This window comes from Telmatherina bonti (genome assembly GCF_933228915.1).
Source record: "Telmatherina bonti genome assembly, chromosome: 7".
In the NCBI taxonomy this organism is placed as follows: domain Eukaryota; kingdom Metazoa; phylum Chordata; class Actinopteri; order Atheriniformes; family Telmatherinidae; genus Telmatherina; species Telmatherina bonti.
The window spans coordinates 17,939,277-17,960,250 of NC_136625.1; the positions used below are offsets into that span (position 1 = coordinate 17,939,277).

A 20,974-nucleotide genomic window follows, 5' to 3' on the forward strand; every position below is an offset into this window, starting at 1 on the left:
ATAAAACAATGCAATGCTGCGTGGAGAAAAAAGCAAAAACAACATTTGCCAAAGTGTTAAAAACTACTTGTAAAAAATGCAGATAAAACAAAATGAGACATGATTGACATATATCTGACAGTGAGAAACAACTAATATCAATAGTAAAAGGATTTTTTTTGGGGGGGGGGGGGGGGGCGCGCTTGGGAACAGACAATGAGCTCAATCTATGAACAAAATATTTATTCAAACTTTAACCGCAGTGGTATGTTGGTATGGTATGTTGTGTACCATATACCACAGATTACAAAGCTCCAAACTGTTGCAGAGAGACAGAACCTGGTCCAGGAAATTTGCTACTTGTCGGAGTGCCGAGGATGATACCAGCCGATTCAGCAGAACTACGACACAAAATAGACAAAATAAATTACACAAGCATTCAACTGAACTATGATTAAGTTATTATTAAGCACATGGAAAACAGAGTGAAAGGCTCTGCATTAAAATAAAATCCAAATGTATAAAAAGAGATTCATTTACAAATTGCTAAGGAGGCATCACTCATTAGATTATTGTCACAGACTTCACTGAAACCAAAATCAGCTGAGGAAGGTGATGAGAGAGGATCATCTTAAAGGTTGACAAATGATATGATGACGAAAGTACATCCTGGCAAGAGGTTGGGTACATGTTTTGGATTAGTCTTTCAGGGGTGAGTTGTTTCTGATACCATTCTAATCAATTCTCCAAGGAATTAGTAAATGAATACCTTAAAGGTCAATTTGCACATTTAAATGCTTAAAAAGTCAACCTGAGCAGTTGTGCAAATGTTTTGAAACTGGCACACCATATATGCCATTTGACCTTCCTCAGGTACCCTACTGCTAAATGGTACGGCTACGGTTATATGGTGTTTTTTTTAATTTGGAACTAAATTATTTGAAATTAATGTATTCTCCTACGTTTAACGTATTTCATGCACATAAAAATAATTATTCCGAATAAACGTTTACATGAAACATGTCCTCACTTAATTCCTCTTTAGAGCGGCGGGTTGGAAAAGGTTCTGTTTGGATAAAGGGTGCATGTGACGTATGACATATACTGGAAATAAACAAAATTTGCTCCCTGCTTCTCGTCTTTTCAGTCTTAACTCTTAAAAACTACATGATGAGTACCAGTTTCGCTGCTACTTTTAGTATAAACTTGAAGTAACAGCTCAAAACGACCATACTACTTCACTTTTTGCTGCAACTGAGAAGAAGAAGAAAGACCGACCACCGAACATGGGAGGCAAAACAACGCGCGTCATCGGGACAGGACAAGGTAACGAGCATGCGCAGAACGACCGGAACGCAGAGCGGAATGAAGGTGTACATGACAGAGGAATTAAATAGATCGGGATTAAAATGCGAATAAACCAGCCACTTACATCGGAATGAAGTTTAATTCCGAATAGAAATTTGCATTAGGAATTTAGTGTTTACATGGTTGTTTTCCATCAGTTTAAAGCAGAATTAACTTTTATTCGGAATTAAAACGCCCATGTAAACGCACGGTATATTTCACTAAGATATTGCTTATGTAGCCCCCTGTATGGGGGACTTTTATGACCAACCAGATTCTTTCTGCCTTCTTGTGTCAACTTCCAGCTTGGCTCATTCACTCTGTGCAGTTCTCAAAAATAAAACCACCACATATTTTCAGCAGTTTAGAGTCTTAACCTGTTTTCCTCTTAAAAGTCCAGAAGGAATCACAAGGATTCTTCCGAGAATTTGTTATTTCTGCATTAGAAACCAAAACTATAAAATAATTTAATACTTCCAGCTATGCTGTAGGTGCAGAGTTGCGATTTGCTCCATACATGTCACACTTTTTTCACTTTAAACTGACCTTACATTAATACCTGATTAACTAACTAGCAATTGGACACAATATGTAAGCTGACACTGAGGGGTCAGACATCTTACCTAAATTGGAACGCAACTAAGGATAAATATTTTAAGTAATTCAACTTCTCAATAATGATAAATGTTTCGCTACAGACCGATGAGCCTACAAAAACTGGTTTTTAAGTCAAAGGAAGGGATTCAAATTAAGGGATTAAGTTTAAGTGTTTACTTTTAGACCATCTACATTAAAGCTTCGATGCATAGACGCAGATGGTATGTGAGCTGATGAATATCGACATGTAAATAGCATTAAAGCCTTAGTCGGCAAACTGTATGAAACTTACCTTCCACCTATTTCCACACTGTTGGCAAAAGACAAATGTGGTCATTGGCTCATCAGCACTGCGAGTTTGAACCTGTCAAATGAACAAAAATAAAAACACAACTTACAACATCATAATGACCAAATTTGTCAGTCACTCAGAAATAACTTCAAGCAATAGCCTTATTAAATAAAACAGAGAAAATGTTCATATTTGATTAGCCAACCAGCATGCTGAGCAGAAATGCATTAGACTGGCCTAAAAAATTGAATTGTACACCTTTCACCACACATCATCACATCAATAAGAGCCTCTGCAGACTGCTGACTCTACCTGTGTGTAAGTGCAGTTCTTTCCCTTGCATTTGCCACAGGTGAAAAGATCAGTCTGAGTGCCCCCGGTAGTGGCCATCTGGTGGTCCCTGACAGCTTCTTTGGTCAAATTCTTCCTCATTTCTTTCAGCTCATCGCTGGCCATTTCCTGCCAAATCACAACAATCATTGTGCTTTAAATGTTTTAGAGGACAACACATAAATCAGTGATGACATCACAGTTGGTGAGTGCTGTATCATCAGTGAACAAACCTCTGCGGTCATCTTTGCCATCCGCTCTGGGGTTACACTTCCACATAGCACCGTCCTCCTCAAATTTGGGTTTTTCACATCCTTCAGATTGGAGATCCGGCTCCGGACACGGTTTTTATATTTCATGTCTGTGTTCTTAAACTCTTGGAAGATACGTGAAAGAAAGTCAAGGAATTGTTTTTCTGTAAAAATTTTCATTTTGAAAAGCCGCCAAAAGTTTCCGTTGACTACGGCCCTTCAGGAGCTGGTGGGGTGACAGGTTAGTCGTTACATTTATATGGCGCTTTTCACGGCATCCAAAGTGCTTTACATTGGACCTTATATTCATCCGCCCCTTTTTTGTTTGAAAAGTTTATTTGAACATAATGAAAACTAAAAACAAAAAGGAAAAAAAAAAAAAAAAAGAAATAAAAGATGACAAAACCTTCAAAAGAAGTGGGTAGAAGCATAAACCCCTCACTCATTCTTGTTAACGGTGAACTAAGTGTGTAGCCACAGCCGTTCGAGGTCAGACTCACGGAAATGTGGCGGCCAATGTGTGTCAACAACCTCTCCGACCACCACCAAAATATTCATACACCAGCGATGCCAACATTGGAGGTAAGAAGGGTGAAGTGTCTTACATAAAAACACAACAACAGATGGCTGGAGGTGCCGGTACTCAGACAGACAGCCCTTCAGTCACTGGATGACCAGCACTACCACCTGAGCCGCTGCCACCTCAAGTCACTTAATCAAGCATGTTTCTCAACTGCTTGAGTTCAATAAGCTGGACGACACATCAAACAAGACGAGTCAAGACAAAAGACTTCCGCAACAAAAGTTTCTGCTTCATATGCATTCAGTAACAAAAGGATATTTTCCTCAATCTGTGCTCCCAGCTCCTCACAATCAGCACCAATAGCAATGTGATCATCTGAAAAAAAGAAGAAGAAATAAAAGTTAGAAAACAGAAAATAAAAACAACTCGTATAAAAATGCTTCAAGTTTGTACCTCCAGTCTGTAGAGCATTGGCCAGCATCTCTCTGCACTTGAGCCTGATAGAGTCAGAAGTGCTCGGGGCCCGAGGAAAGCTGTTGATTAATGTGTTCGGAGCAACTTCAGTGGACTCGCTCTTGTTGCTGGAATTACTGCTGGAGCTGCTGTGGGAGATATGAGAAATGTTTGAACCGGCTACAGCAACAAACAACATTAAAAACAAAACATGGTAAAACTTAATCTGATCAGCATGTAAATAAAATGCTTGCGCTTGTTACCTCTCTTCTTTTGCCTCTGGGCTTCCCTGTGAAGGAGAGACGGGCGTCGTTTGCTCTTTCCTTTTCTCGTCTGAAGGTTTATCGCCACCTCCAGGCTCATCTGTCATGACAAAAATCAGGCAAGACGAGATATAAAGTAAGATAGAGAAATTCAGGTGTCTTCAAGTCTTTCTAAAATGTTTTTTTTTTCTCATCTGTATTCATGCATGTTTAATAGTAGGTGTAAAAACAACTAAGGAGAGATGGGGGGAACTATACAGCATCACTCAAGGAATCAGAGCAGGATGAACAAATTTAGTTATTATCACATTTGCATTATTATATGTAACAACATTAACAAAGGTTGACTTTGTTAAATGAGCAGAATATCCTTAAATAGAAAAGAAAAGTATTGTCATTATTAAGTGGTCAGTTTCAATTATGTCTCACCACCAGCTAGAAATGTGTGGTTGTGTGAAACACTGCTTGTGTTTCTCTTATCCTACTCAGTAAAACTGGAGTCATCTTTCAAGCAGTGGGTCTGTAACACCAATTAATGAGACCTTGTAGGGTATGAGGGCCATAAAAGCATGACAGTCAGGAAGTTTTCCATCTTTGTTGATTTTTCCCCCCTCAAACAAAAGTCCATAGGACAATATTGAGTGTCTGCACACAGCTAAAGAAAATTGCCAAAATATCCTTGTGACTACAAGGACTTGATTTTCTACCTCACCATTTGATTTTTAGCTGAAATAGTGGAGTGGATCCTGCAAAACACTTACTTCCTAAAAATTCAATTTACTTGTTAACAAACCTTCTAAAATGTCATAACCAGTAAATATATATATATATATATATATATATATATATATATATATATATATATATATATATATGAAAAAACCCCACAAATTAATACACAGATACCTCTCTGTCTAATAAAAGCAAGATATGAATTTTGATCCATATAGTCCTGGTGGTCAAGTATAATATGTCTTTACTTTTCTCTTTGTAAACTACATAACATGACACAACTTTGCTGAGCGGAGTGGATACTTTTATATGAATTTTGACAATAGATTTGTTGACAAAGAGCACTTTTAATTCAATAGAAATTCAATTGGGGAAAAAAATGCTGTATGTTAACACCTCAGCTGATGCGATCAGCTTCAGTTACGATCAATTCAAATTGAGAGCGTGGGTTTAAATCTTTCCACCATCAAGTCAATAGGAAAAATTAGTCAAGTCTACGCTCATTCTGATTGGTTTTTTTTTTTTTTTTTTTAGTTTTTTTTCAGGCTTGCATCCTTAAATCACGAGGTGGGTTGGGTGAAAATGGCAACCAAACAGAAAAGGACTGGCATATTCAACATTTTTGTTGGAAACTTAAGAAGTTAAGGATGACTGAGTGTGTTAATGGTTGAAAACCCCAAAACAATTGTATAAAACATATGTTGTTGTTTTATTCTTCCGAATTAGTAGACTTTGCAAATCAAAAGAAAAAGAATCATAATAAATCTCTCTGTCATGAAAACTGATCAATGATCCATGTAAACATGTCAGTTGGAGTGTCTGAACAGGTTAATCTTCATGAGATAGATGAAAAATGTAGCAAGTGAGGACCATTTCTGCAGATATTTATTGAGGGATTTTTTTTAACCCCAATATTGTACTGCAACTTGTCCAGCCTCCCTTATTTATATTTGCTGTCGCCTGCTTGGACAGTACGGCTACCTTATCTCTATCTCGTACTTTATCCCGTATCTCTTCTCCTCAGAGAAGTTTGAATGTTGAGTTTGGAAACAGCAGCTCAAAATTGTGGATTTTTATGGCTCTAGGTGAAAGTAAAGCAACTTTAAAAGTTGGGTAATACTTTGTAATACAAATTACGTGACTCTATAATTAACCACACAGCAATAAAGTAATAGAACTTTAGTCTATAAAATACATGTAACTACTTTTCCTAGAATAACCATAAATGTGAAAGTATGGACATTCTTCTAAAGCCAAACACTGTAACCAACATTACACACATCACAGTACCTTGGTGTTCATTATTGTACACCTATTTGTGCTGCAGTGCAACTCCAAACACAACCATGCAAAACAGCCTTAGATATATAGAAAATCTCTTGAATGGCAAGTTTAAACATACTGATTGTAAATAACAAAAAATATTACCCAAAAGCTTTTTCCACGACTTGATCAAGGACTTGGCTAGAGATGTCACCTCCTCATCTGTGCTCTGCTTGCGAATGGCATTAACAGACATTCCGATTCTGGTGGACTGTGGAAAAACAATGGAAACAGTTTTCCAGGATAGCAACATCTCTTTTTTTTATCTGCAGCAAAGCCTGAGAACAACGAAACCAATATACCTGAAGAAGCTCCAGAGTCATGGGGACATTACGTAACTCCTTCAATAGGTCCAAAGCCCCGGCCTGAAGAGGAGGAAAGGGGGAAGATTGTTTAAGAAAACTGCAACCCATCCAACACTGAACTTCAAATCACAAGATCAAATTTTGGAATTTTTTGCTTAACAATTTTAAAATAGATTTTTTTTTTGCTAATAGATAGTTGTTTTTTTTTATTATTTTAAATCAATTTTTCTTTCAAATCAATTTGTCTTTCAAATTAATAAAAAATAATTCATTATAAAATTTTTGTCATTTTATTATTTTTATTGATCTTTTTACTTGTCTTTTTGGGCGTTATAGCAGCAGAATGATGGTCTGGCTACTGTGTTGTTTTTTTTACCAAATGAAATCAAGAAAAATGATGAGCAAAAGAAAGTTTTGCACATTTTTTTGTTTTGTTTTTAGTCTACACAAATCAGCAATATCGAGCTCTAGCAACTCTACCGTGCTTGTTTTTGCAAAGGTGGAGGTCAACTTCTGTACCTACATAAGCAGATTTCCCACAAAATATAAGCCTATTCTACAAATTATTGTTAAATATTATATTTAGGATGCAGATTTGTCAAAAACCAAAAACCTTTTCAAATGAAAAACAACTAGTTGATATTTATATGTTATACCTAGGAGGTACAGTTATGATTTATTATGCCATTGGTTGTACACGTTACCTCATAGTAACTACCTACAGTTGCATTTAGAAGTGTAGAAGGATCCCATAAAAATGTTTTGCACCTTAACTGTAAAGTAACATGAAATCATGTGAAATTTCATAACTCAAGCACAGTAATTAGGTAAATGGCTTAATGAGGGAGCTAGACAACACTGTACACTATAGTTAGCCACAGATTGCATCTGTACAGAAACAACCCTGTGCAGTTTACAGAAGCAAAGTAACTAAATGGTAAGAAATTAAGAGAAAACAACTTAGCCGCTTAGCAATCACTCAGGCGGCTTAACTCTAAACCATAACAGTGTATGATAGTGTTATTTACTTTCATTTTTCAACTGATATTTAGCCCAAATTACCTCAAGCAGAACTGTATTATATCGTAAAAAACAATGCTTACAGTGGTTAGCCGGCTGCTTAGGGCTAACTGCGAGCAACATAAACAGACTTGCTGAAATGGGATGCTAGCTGTTTGCAGCAAGCCGGTTAGTTACAGAATACAAACATAAAGCTGTGAACCTCGTTGTTGAAGATAAGATTGCAGTTATGTTTAATAAACAAACAGGTTAAACAGTGCATCTGTGTTAGTATTTGGTGCACTTACCAGAAGCTGCACTAGCTAGCATCAAACCTCATAACATTCCTGTTAGCGCTTAAGTTAGCAACTCATCAACATTAGCATTGACAGCTAACAGCGGGAAGGTAAGCATTCATTTCACTCAGACATCTCACCCCGTTCTTCTTCTGCGCCATTTTATCCATCTTTTTCGCAATTCTGATGATGTCCTCTTCCTCCTTCTTGCCCATGTTGACTGATCTGGTTGAATCTAAATAATAAGGTGCAAGCCAAAAAGAAAAATCGCGACAAAGACCACGCCACTGAGGAGCGAGCGGCGGCGTCAACTTGGCGGACCGGGACCGCACACTGACCCTCCGCTGTGTAGCAGACCTGACAAGTTGATGACAGCACAACATCAAGGAGAGTTAATCGAGGCGGAATCTATGATTACCCTTTGACTGCCATCAAAGCTTATTTTTATTCAATCCAAAATACCGACTTAAAACATTACTATTTAGTAGTATTTAACAGTATTATAATATAATTTCCTGTTTAAAACAAACAAGTCTCAAATAGCTATCAAAATCTGTATTCTAAACAGCTGCCCAACCCATCTATAGATGGCGCCAAAGAGTCACCTCTAAAGAAACCCTGAGCTTCATAAAATATGACGGCTTTTCTTCTCATTTAACAATAGCCACATATTTGTAATTACCGCCGTTAAGATTTTGAGACCGTTTTTAAGTTAGCATGGCCAGATACAGATTAAATTGCACTTTGTTCAGATTTCAGTTTAAGGTCTTCACATTGATCATGACTCCAGGTATTTTGGAAGCCATGGATGTTTGCGAATGAAGGTGGTGGCACACAATTAATAGTCCACAGAGCTGGCACTTGTTTGATCTTATTCTGTGTTAATGTGGCTGCCATTGGCTGATGACTTTGGATCTTGGTAAGCCAAACAGGTCAGCATGTGACATTACTTACAACTAACTATCCAAAGTTTGGAGGTCATCACAATTATTTCAGTAATTCATCCACACCTGGTAAGTTCATTGTTAGTTTGCTCTGGACTCTGTATGACCCTCACCTCCACATCCACCCACCTGGACCCACCTTCCTGGAAACTGCACGTGTCAGTGGAAGGTGTTAGCTTTAACCCAATCAGGGCCAATTGGAAACTGGCACACTGCCTGGTAGAATAGCAAAACAGCACTCAGCCTGTGGTTCACGTAGACCATTATTGACCCTTTATAGAGGATCTAAAATTCAAATCTATTACAAATATGTCTGTAAGTGGTTCTGGATATTTCCCACTGACACGCAGCATTAAATCTGACAAGTCCAAATACTGATGCAATGTGTTTTCTGAGATCTGATGGTGGATTTAACAATACCTGCTGTGAGGTAAAAGTGCTCTCTAAAGACCTTATTCTGCCTCATGCTGTCAGCAAGTGCGCAAAATCTTCAAACTAATCCCTATTAGGCCAAGACCTCGCAAATCTGATTAAGCAGGCTGCTTGCAAAGTCGAAATAGTCTGAGCAATCTGTGGTATTGCTTGAGAACTGGAAGTTTCACCAGTGTTGTTTGTGTAGCATAGACATTTAATTTATCTTGACTAACTCTCTCCCTGGAATACTCATGATAGTATGTACTAAACCCTTTAATCTTGCGTTGTCTGTTAGTGCATATACACAGAGGAATTTACTATCAGTAATGTACAAAAATATATTTAAAAAAAAACAAAACATATATATATATATATATATATATATATATATATATATATATATATATATATATATATACATACATATATATATATATATATGAAAAATGTGGGATTTGTTTTAAAAGCTGAGATTCCAAGATTCCAAACCTAATCTAGAGGCAACAAATTTATTTGGGGGGGGGGGTATTGTCCTTTACCTTGAAGAAAACATAATTGTTTAAGTCTATGTTACATTTCCAATATATTGCCATAGAGTTGTTTTGGATTCTCTTTTTCCCTCTTGCCTTATGTGCTGATCAAGTGTTAGCAAAGATTAAGCAAATTGGCCATGATGTTGCATGTCCCGAAATAGCCGTGGAATACTGCTGAGAGGCTTTGACCAGAGCTCGTGGCAACAACAGAGGCACACTTTGTGTTGCTTTTGCTTTTATAATTGAACAGAAATGCAAGCCATATGGTAAGCTTTGTTCATCTGATCATTTCTTATATTTGCTTTATTCAGTTATTTATTTTGTTACCTGTAGGATATAATTTTTCTATCTAGCTTGCATGCTGGAGGCATATAAGGCCTGGTTTCCCTTTAACTTAGACTTGATGCTGACAGTATAGCTCACTACGTGAAGTTTAACATATGGTGTCTGGGTTTTATTTAAATTGCTGATGTACGCTTTTGTTTTTTTAAGGTATTGATCATAATGTTTATTGATTATTCAATATAGTGACATATTTTTCACAATCTTTCTCACCTTGTTTACATTCAACACTCGGCTAAATGAAAAATGCAATTTTTACATACAAATATGTAGCATTTCTTCAGGAAAAACAACAATGTTCTTTCTCCTGTTTTTACTCATTACACATTAAAACAGAGGAAAAGTTCTAAATTAAGACAATGGAAAAAATAATAAAAAATAAAACCAACAGTTATCACTTATAACCAAGAACTTTACATTTAAGTCATCATAGTCTTATGTAATTACCAAGACACTTGGGAGACAGTTCAAAATGCTTTTCTACAATGGCGGTTTAGGAAACTTTCACTGATTCACTGTCACATCAGCTTGCAGGGTTTATTTGTCAGTGGCTTGGGTGTCAGCATAGTTGTACAATATGTAGCATTGCTTCCTTTGGAAAAACCATATGACTAGATTTAAAATCTAATGAGAAAACACAGTCTGATGATGTTATTTTTCTTTTGTTTTTCATAAAAATAATAAACATCCCATGTTTTATAACTACTGTGCAGCATGTGCTTAAAGGAAAAGATTGTAGAACCTGATGAAACAATGGTGCACTACAGAATTTCATTTATTGTGTTTTGTACTTCATTTTTTGCAAATGTTTGCATCTGAGAAAAAAAAAAAACTATAATATACTATGAAAGACTTGAGTCAGCTTTGGTCTAATTCATGTACAAACTTTCTGGAAAGGAACAATTGTTTTTACACAACTTCAGCTGAAAATGAAAGACAAAAGTGTCATTATACCTGAGATCTCCTAATCTTTTTACATTTTTCTCCACAGATTCCTCCACAAAATATGAGCACCACACCTGTCCAGGACCCCCCAGCCCAGGGGTTGTCCTCTGACAGTGGGCAGACATTTCCCTCACACCCCTTGCAGCCCAATTCTGATTCTTCGGTTTCTAAAAGAGTATGCTTCTACAAAAGTGGTGATTATAAATTCAGTGGACATCGCATGATTATCACTACTCGTACTTTCAAGACATTTGATGCTTTGCTGGATGCTCTGTCCAAGAAAGTACCTCTGCCTTTTGGAGTAAGGACCATCTCCACACCTCAGGGCACACACCTGGTGAAAGCTTTAGATGACTTGCAGGATGGGGGAGCCTATGTGTGTAGTGACCAGAAACGAGTGAAACCACTAAACCTTGATGAAGTGAACCGTAGGCAGGTACCCTGGAACACCACCAGACCACTCAGCGCAGGACGACAAAGGCATAAAAGAATCAGACTTGGTCAGTTTGGGAAAGAGAATGATGCAACCAACAGACCAGCAAAAGTTACTGACAGGGTGGCAGTACGGACACCAAAGAAGCTTGTGGTCATCAAGAACAGGGATCCCACTGTTAAACGTACAATTGTTTTGCAGCGAAGAACAGCTCCAACATTTGATGCTTTGCTGGATTACCTGTCTCAGATCCTGCAGTTTCCAGTGCTGAAACTTTACTCTACAGATGGCAGAAGGGTAAGTAGAAATTTAAAATGACAGAAACATGTTAGTTTAATTTACCCCAAATAAAGTGTTTATACAAAAAAAAATGCATTTAGATTGAGAGACTAATGTAACTCTTAAAGGTTTGTGCATTTAAAATGAGTATAGAGCCCATCGTGTGGTAGTTTATCTCAGCATAAAAACAGAAAAGAAGCAACAAGATGAGACTACAAATTTTTATTTTTACAGATTTAGACAATTTACAGCTTATTTATAATGGAGAAAGCTGTATAGCTGTAGTAGACTGTTTTTGTAATCTTTGGACAAAAACCAGGTGCCTGTTTTCTCCTTTATTCAGTTTGTATGCTAAACTAACCTACTGCTCAAGGTAGAATAAATAAAAATCGGACAATTTTTTTTTTTTTTTTTTTTGGTGGTGAAATCAAAGTGAAAGTTGATTTTTTCAATTTACACATTGAAAGAAATAGCATTCCCAAATGAGACTTTGTGGGTATAAAAGACCTTGGAGAGGCTTTGAGGACTTATATCATGCTAATTTACAAGTTTAGAGTATCATTAGGTTGGTCTATTACTACAGGCTTGTGTGTTGTACTTGGCAGCAGCACTTTTCACCACACATCTAAAATGGTCTTGTTTAGACATTGTTTCTTTTAGGAACTCCTTCTAAAAGCCTTTGTTTGAGATTTGCAAACTAGACACGAGACGGTCACTAATTTGTTCCATTTTGATGCAGTTAAGTGACTTAAGTTAAGCCTTAACTAATTTCAGTCATGTCTGGGATAGAATAACTCAAGGTGTGAACTGCATGGGTTTTAAAATGTCATCCAACTCCCACAATAAAACCTCTTTCTTCATGAAGATTGTTTAATTGTGTGGGTAAGTGTCTTACAGCAGTCAGAGATCTGAAAAGTAGTGTTTGACTTTCTTCCAATGATATTTTCTGAATGGATGGAGCTACATGTTGGATGTCAGAGTTGGTCATCTAACCACACTAGGTAGATTGCAATCACACAAAAACATTATTATGCAAGTGAATGGGGATAGACCTCAAATAAACAATAAGTTGGGGGAAATGTTCTCACATTATCTTATTTCCATCACTTCCATAGTCAGTATGATTGATTGGACAGACATTATTTGTAAAGAACAGCGTAAAAAAGACATATCTAAAGTGTACTTTCCTAAGATCAAATAGCGTCAATTCATTGCAATCATGAATACTTCGTGTTAAAATATCAATTATCTAATTATTACACTTCATGGTGATTTTGGCTTTATTGGTTTAATTGTGAGAAAATGTCCAATTGCCTTCAGGAAGCCCTTGAAGCAAGAGTATATGAGTGTTGAATTTGGATATATTTCTCTCAGATGTTTTCCAAATCTGGGTCTATATAGGGCCTGTATTTAAAATAGAAAGGCCCAGTAAATGCCCCGAAAGTGGAACGCATAAAAATTTCACCCACTATTGATTATCTATATTGGCTATAGTTTGGGTTTTGTGAGAGATATTTCTTTAAATACATTTTCCTAATCATTTTTGTTCAAGTACTGTGTATTCTTCAGGGAAAAAAAGCCTTAAATATGGTTAATTTGTCCAGCTTGAACTCAGAAATAAATACCTTCGAGTTCAAATGGAATACATACATGCTCTCTTATAGTTTGTCAATTAGCTACATTTACTGTATATTTCTGAAAATATGTCAGTTTCTTAATAATAAATATCCTTGTGCCAGCATGCAGATTAATTATTGAGTTTGAAAAATTTCCATACAGGACAAATAATTTTATGACCATTCAATCAGCTCAGTGTGGTGTAAGATAATACACCCTATGCTGTTGTTCTTAATAAACTTACCGAGACAGAACACATACTTATATATACAAACAAAAATATGTCTATCCAACATTTTGTCCCACTGATGATGACTAAATCTTTAAATGTGACATTTTTTATCTTGAATGTCAACTTAAGTTGCACAACTAACTTGTTCCGGGGTAAAATTGGCTTGATTTATCGTTTATTCGTTCACAGAAATTACAAGGAATAAGAATTAAGGACTTTGCTATGTTACTTTAAATGATAAAGGAATTCCAAGAAGTGCTAATAGGTGCTATCAAAATATCTACCTCCATCCCCACTTGGTGAGCTTCCACTTTAATCCTTTAACAACAACAAGCTTCCTGTTGAAGAGTGTGAGAACCTTTAAATGCAATTAATTTCTGCGTGGTTTCTGTGATCCAGGGTCTGTTTCATGATCAATTCTGGCATTAATAACTCATAGAACTTTTTTTTTTTATCCAAGTTGAAAGTGATTTGCTAATTAAAGTTTTAATTTTAAAGAAAGAAGTTGAGTATCATAGTAACAGCGGTTACTTATTTGAGATGTGGCAATTCAAAATAGCCATTGCAATGTTTCCATGAAAACGTGCATTGTGATGATGTGATGGATCCAACTTGTCTCCTCTCTTCTTTCAGGTTGATGGTCTTGCTACACTTATCTTGTGCTCTGGCATTGTTGTGGCTGCGGGCAGTGAGCCATTCAGATTAGGAAACCACAGTTCACACAGAACAGCACAGATGGCTCAGATCTTGCGCATTGAGACTGGGGAGCCACTGATGTTACAGCCTCGAACTCGTAAGTGTGGATAAGTGCCATTGATTAACTTTACACTTATGTTTATGTTTTAAATTTTCACAAAAAAGTCTGAATGCAGCTAGTCAGTGCTGCAAATTGGGGGAATTGTGATTTTAATTGTTTAAACATTATGATATTGATCATAAAGTGTGCCTCATATGTTTGATACAGTAGCCTTATCTTAAAGCAAAGGTAGGAAGAAGTCTAAACAAAAAGGAAAAAAATAAAGGAAAAACAGCTCAATTTGAAAATGCATTTCACCTCCTCAACTCTTTCCATCAGAGGAGCATATGCATGTACAAACATTTGAATAAGTTTCATTTGTAACTTAAATATTAAATAAAATTCACCGCCATAGAGGGTCAGTTGGTTAATGTTTTCTGCCATGTTGAACATATCCTACATATCCTGTGTGTCAACAATCACTGCAGGGGTCTAGTTTACTCTGAAACTGTTTGGCTAACCATTTGTTAAAATATTACTTTTTCTTTTTCTTTATTTGTTTTGCCCATATATAAAAAAAAAAGGTATCTATCATATCTTTTGGGCTTCATTACCCAAAAGAGAAAGATACACAGTTTTTTCATGTTAACATTTGGATTTTGATCTGTTTTTTAAACTGTTTGTTTCAGATAAGATTTTCTTTAATGAACATGATACAAAATCATAAATATACATTTTTATTTTCTTGTCATATTTCTGGTTTTACTGTCGTACTTCATATAAAAGCTCCCATCATACTGATATGAATGCTGATTTCAGTGTCCAAAAATAATCTTTTCTCTCTCTGTCCTCCACCCCTCATTCCCAAACACCCACATTTTCATCAAACACCTCCAACCAAAGAGAAAAAGAAATCTTTCTCAAGTGGAAGAGGCTCGAGGAACTTCTCTCTGTCGTCGGAGCGATACATCATCAACCAGATTAATAAGTCTCGGAATGGAAGCACGAACAGCCACTTGCATCGCCGCAACAAATCTTTTGATGCAGAGGCCCATCAGCATCACACCTCCATGCGGACGTGTGAAGCTGGGAGAGGAGAGAGTGAGCATCGCGCTTGCGTCGTACCGCACGACGATGACATCGAGAAGTCTTTCTGTGTAAATCAAGATGGCAGCATGACGGTGGAGATGAAAGTTCGTCTGACCCTCAAGGAGGAGGAGATGCTCCACTGGACTACCACACTCAGCCGCTCCAGCCTTAGCAAGAGGACGGTTTGTGCCTCAGGTTCTGGGTCAGGCAACAGCTCACCTGACTCAAACAATGCCATTGCCAAAGACTCCTCAAATATTCAAGAGGATGAAGCAAAAGAGGAGAACTATCATGCAGGAATAGGAAAAGGTGTCGGCTTTAATGATGAGAGATTGTATGAAGGTTACACTTCAACAGCTTTGGGAAAAGCAAAAAGTTCCAAGCGGACACCTACACCAGGCCCCCGACATGTCAATAAGAAAACGTCTGTGGAGAGTGTGAAGATGGTTACGGAGGCAGGGGTCCAAGAAAGCACGCTGGGTCATTATTCCTACATGGAGAGGACGGCTGATGGTGAGACAACTGAGGGATATTGTGTTGTCAGACACAGCAGCAGCAGCAGCAATAGACCAATCCCAAAACCTCGGAAAACGGCATCAGCAGAAATGAGCAATAATCGCTCTTCCATCAGGTCATCAGAGGTAGCCGAGGTCCTTCAGATACGGAATGATGGGATGGAGGTTACAGAGACAGTGATGCATATTTATGAGAGCCAAGGCTGCTATGACAACTATTTTGCAAATGAGGAATTCAGTGCAGATGGCGCTTCTTTACATGGCTCCCCTCCGGTGGCAGAAAGCAAACCATCCACAGACTCATCCAGCAATGATTGTGATATAGATTGTAACTGGCAGCCACCCACCGCTGACTCACATCAGAGGCAGAAAGAGGAGATGCTATCGCTGTCATCGGAGCCAGAACCTCATCAGGTTACAAACAATTTAACTTTAGTGACCGATAAGGAAGCTCAAACAGCAGTCAAAACAGAAAAAAACGACAATGCTTCGAAAAGCACGAAGACAAAAAGCATTATAAGGCCAGCTGAGAATCCCAAGAGTTCAGCTTCAACAAGCAGCACAGATAAGAAACAGAAGGATAGCATAATCAGCTCATCAAAACGCGGCAAATATTCATCAGCTGACAAGCTTAGCAGTGACGCCAGTGTGGGAAAAAAGAGCCAGAATTCATTAAGAAGTTCTAAAAGTGATCCAACGAATAAAAGAGCACAGAAGCCTCGGTCTAACAAATCAATTAAAGATGACAAGTCATTCACGAAGGAAACAGCCTCTTTAGTTGGCTCTCAAAATCTTAAAATCAGCTCACAAAATACTAATAAATCAACTGCTAAGGATAACCATAATGTAAACACGCCAACTGGAAGGCCTCCCATGAAGAAGAACATGTCAGACATTTTACAAACAAAAAAATCCCTCTCATCAAGTACAATGACAACCAGAAAGCCAAAATCCATGATTGAATATAGTCTGTCACCACCCAAAAAGTCTTTAGAACTGAACGAGAGCGGATCAATGCCTTCTCTCAATCCCTCTCCCTCTGAAGTCCATCAGTATGTTGAGAACTGGTTGGAGAAGGTTAGCCCAGACCAAGTGCCATACATAGAAGAGCCAATCGCAGATGGAACAGAGCCTCACCCGAAGGTCATATTCAAGCTAGGTGATGACTCCGAATCAGATGAGTTAGATGGATGCCAGAATGACTTAAAAGATGCTTTGAAGAAATCTTCCTCGTGTCTCTCGGTTCCTCTCTGCCATGAGGGCCCAGCAACAGGGCTGCTTGAGAGTGACCAGAGACCACGAGGTTTATGTGTTTCAATGCCAAGTGTCCGAGCTGACCCCATGCACCACGAGAACAGACTGAGGTCACACAAATCAGCAGAGGCAATCTGTCCAAATGAAAGTGAAACATCCTCAGCCAACATTTTGAGCCCCAAAGCAAAAATAAAACCCGTCCTTCGGCAGCTTTGCTCATCAATTCAGTGTATCAGAAGAGCGTCCACCAGCAACACGCCGTCCACTCTTCACAATTCCAACAGCCTTCCCAACTTCTCAACGCAAGTAGCCTCAGTGTTTGGCTCATCATGCAAAGCCTTCTTGTCGTTCTTGTCAGTAATGACTCTGAGAGACAACCTAAAAGGTTCCACAGCAGGAGAGAGTGACCACTCCAGAACCACCTCTGAGGCCATGCTAATGATGGAGTCCCTGCAGAAAATTTCTGTCATTGAAGATGAAGAGGAGCAGAGGGCAAGTCTGACTGACCTGCAGAGTCGAGCATCTTCGCAGTTAAGAGAGCGCTGGAAGGATTTCCAGATTCTGAGGGAGAGGCTTGAAAGTGAACCACTTTCCCCCAAAGTATCAGAAACAGAGTTTGCGCTTGATGTGGTTTCTGAAGGTGGGGATCCATTTGAGGAGCAGAATTTGGCCATTGATGAGCTGATGGAGGAGCTAAACATGCCGCAAGACCTCAGAGAGCAGATTACGTCAACATTCCAGCATTCTAAAGGTTTTTACCCTGTTGAGGAGAGCACGTTTGTCGAAACTGTTCAAAACCACTCAGATTCAGAAGAAGACGTAGAGCAATTTGTCGAAGAATACAACGATGAAACAAAGCATTCACCAGAGCTTGATAGCATAACTGAGGATGTAACTGAGGCTAAACAGGGTCATGGTGAGTTTGAGACGGAAAGAGACGAACCGTCAAAGGAGGAGGAAGAGGAGGAGGCAGTAGAGCAAACAAAGAGGAGGGAAAATAGCAATACAACCAATATAGATGATGGTGAAGAAAAGGATGAGGAAGATGTGAGAATGGGGGAGGAAAGAGAAGATGGGGGAATAGAGGAGAATGAAAAGAATAAAAAGTGGGAAGAGTGGGGGGGAAATGAAGAGTATGACCAGGAATCTGTTGTGAAAGTAGCAGAGGAAACAGAGGAAGAGTTGACAGGAGATGAGGAGAAAATAGGGGAAAGATTAGAAGAAGGCCAGAAAGAAGAAGCTGAGGATACAGATGAAGGATTAATGGATGAAGAGACAGAGGAGGGTGATAGTGTGAAAGATACAGATGAGAGAGAAGGAGATGAGGAGACAGAGGAGGAAGAAAAAGGTGAGAAGGAGGAACGTGATGAGAAACACGATCAAAATGAAGAAGAGGAAGGACAAACTATAATCAATGGAGGACAGGAAGCTGAAGAAGATCCATCTTCAGAGGATGCAGAGGAGGACGAAGGCACTGAGGAAATGGGGGATGTTGCGGTGAAAAAAGATGAAGAAGAGGAGATAGATGGGGAGGAGGACGAAGAGGCTGATTCAGTTGCTGGCACGCTTGCAGATGAAGAGGTTATAGAGGAGAAAAAAGAAGAAAATGAGGATGATGCTGAAGTAGAGGAGAAAGAACACTTTACAGAGGCGGTTAGTGAGGGAAACAATGACGAGGAGGAGAATGAGGAAGAGGGAGACACAGATAAAGAAAAGTGCGATTATGCTGGAGATAGCGGAGACGTTCTGGAGAAAACAGGAAGCAGCGGGGAGGAAGAAACAGCAGAAGTGGAAGAAGTCATCGATGAGTTTGCGGGTGAGGAAAACGTGACAGCAGAGCAGACTGTTGATGAAGAGGAGGGGGATGCTGATGAAGAAAATGAGTTAAATGAGGGATTCAAGCAGATGGAATCACAGCCAAACGCCGAAGCGGAGGAAGCAATCGCTACAGAGGATGTGGACAGTTTTGCTGATGATGAGGAGAGTAAAGACGTGTTCGAAGAAGCCCCTTATTTGCAGCAGCGCATCAGTAGCTGCGAAGAATCAAAAGCTGAACATAACACCGAATCCACAAGCAAACACTCCTCTGAGGGCCAGTGTGAGGATGATAAATGTGCAGACACTGTTTATGAAACAGAGGAGGGGGGAGAGGAGCATGAAGATAGAAGCAACAGTTTAACCAATCCCATGGAGATATCGCAGGAATTACTCGACTTTGTTAATCATGCCCTTCAATCTTGTTCTCTCATATTCACGTATGACACTCAGGGCAACATAAGGCTTGAGCCTGACAATGCTAGAGTTGTGCAATGTAAGCAAATAAATCTGCCACAAGTTAGAAAGGATAGCTCTTATGGTTTAAAATGTCTCCCAAGTCCGATCACTTCTGATTTATCGGATTACAGGCCAGAAACATCGGAAAGTGGAGGGTATAAAACTCAGGAGTCTGTAGATGTAGTCTCTGTGAGTGGAGAAGAGGCTTCACAAGAAGCCTCGCCAGTGGTCTCACATTCAACACATTCATCCAAGACAGCAAATGTGAAGCAGGATGACTCCAAACTGTCCTTAGCGAGTAGCTCGGAAGCTTTGCTCAACTCTCCATCAAAAAGCACGAGGAGTTTTTCTTCCAGTGATGCGGGCATTAAAGTCTCAAGGGAAGACCTGTCTTGTTTCAGTGCTGGAAGCTCATTTAAAGCTAACACTGAAGCTGGCACGCAAAATCTACAATGCACCTCTGATAAAGAATCAGCCGACGGCGTTTTGATCGATCGAGGGAGATGGCTCCTCAAGGAGAACCATCTGATAAGAAAATCTCCTCCAGTCTCTCTGGGAATGTACAGTAACCTGGACAGCACCTCCATAGACACGGGTCAGGAGAACACAAGCGAGGATTCTCCACCTCACACCAAACTGCAGCACAGCCCCCTTGCAGCCATATCTTCGTCAGAACTCGAGGAGATGGCGAAGCCCCTTACTCCAAAGTGCACCTACTACAACATGCCACATGGAAGTGACTCTGACCCCTTCTTAGATGACTCCAGCATCAGAAGTGGGAAACACGATCCAAGCAGTACAAGAGGAAGAGGGTTCAGGGTGTCACCTACTGTTGACACTTCTAAAACCTGGGCAAATAGAAATGGCAGTCTGTCGTCATTTGCATCAGTTGAGTTTAGAATCGCAGACAGGAAAGTGCATCCTGAGGGTGAATCCTCAGCCGTGACACAGGCAAGAAGGACATCTAATGGGGAACAGGGTGCACTGCAAGCACAAGACTCTCTGGACTCGCTGCATTTTAGATGTGGTCAATATTGCCCCATACTATGAAAGTAGGACACTATATTTCATAGAAACAAAGCAAGTATCATGTGATTCTTTTTTTTTTTTTTTTTTTTAGTTCCTGCATTGCAGCTAGAAATGTTTTATTTTAGCTCAATAATCACCAACAAGAACCTCATAGATGTGTAGGATGACTGAAGAGTTGTGCCTCTTGTTAATAATGTAAGGTAGTCAAAAGTATTTCTAAATACAGAATATCTTCTTTCAGGGATAGTAATGTATCATCACTAACAATGTTTTAACAGATTCAGTGCTACTGACTGTTATTACTGTACTATGTGTATATTGATTTCTTCTGGAATATAATGCAAAGTGTACATGTTATGTCTGTATCTGCCTAAAGGAAAAACAGATTTATTGCCTGTATTTGTATATTTAATTAATTGTTTATTTATTTTTTGATTATTCCACACTGTCAATTGCATGCACATTTTCCATGACGGGATTCAACACTACCCTGGGACAGCATATTACAGTATTTTACCACTCTTATTGTAACAATCGATTCATTCTGTCCTAAACTCTAGAAGCTTTTCCCAGTCTGTGCCACAGTCTGGACCCACCATCAACAGTTTTCTAGACCCATGGCTCTGTTTTCTGTGTTTGCTCATTGGC

General features: G+C 38.8%; 2 protein-coding genes across 3 annotated transcripts; one reads left to right on the forward strand and one right to left on the reverse strand.

Moving 5' to 3' along the window:
- Positions 1-8,010, reverse strand: tcea1 (transcription elongation factor A (SII), 1). Of its 2 annotated transcripts, none has more exons than XM_079244152.1 (10): positions 7,831-8,010; positions 6,393-6,455; positions 6,196-6,301; positions 4,036-4,135; positions 3,773-3,921; positions 3,638-3,694; positions 2,779-2,933; positions 2,528-2,674; positions 2,216-2,287; positions 1-380 (listed from the first exon to the last, which is right to left on the reverse strand). In XM_079244152.1, exons 1-10 carry the CDS (start codon positions 7,903-7,905, stop codon positions 372-374), a joined length of 933 nt encoding a protein of 310 aa, XP_079100278.1. In that variant the 5' UTR covers positions 7,906-8,010; the 3' UTR covers positions 1-371. The 2 variants fall into 2 exon arrangements, with proteins under 2 accessions (XP_079100278.1, XP_079100279.1); XM_079244153.1 differs by having other exon boundaries at positions 3,773-3,918; positions 7,831-7,923.
- Positions 8,011-10,929: 2,919 nt separating this feature from the next.
- On the forward strand, positions 10,930-20,347 carry LOC306758453 (uncharacterized protein; the record flags this gene model as incomplete). Its single annotated transcript, XM_079243780.1, has 3 exons — positions 10,930-11,598; positions 14,063-14,222; positions 15,069-20,347. 3 exons carry the CDS (start codon positions 10,930-10,932, stop codon positions 20,345-20,347), a joined length of 6,108 nt encoding a protein of 2,035 aa, XP_079099906.1.
- Between the last annotated feature and the right edge of the window lie 627 nt (positions 20,348-20,974).

Coding starts and splice junctions, on each gene's coding strand:
- tcea1 (XM_079244152.1), bottom strand. CDS start 7,905: ATGGGCAAGAAGGAGGAAGAGGACATCATCAGAATTGCGAAAAAGATG. Junction 6,302..6,392: donor TGACTCTGGAGCTTCTTCAG/GTATATTGGTTT, acceptor GTTTTTCCACAG/TCCACCAGAATCGGAATGTC. Junction 2,675..2,778: donor TGGCAAAGATGACCGCAGAG/GTTTGTTCACTG, acceptor GTGATTTGGCAG/GAAATGGCCAGCGATGAGCT.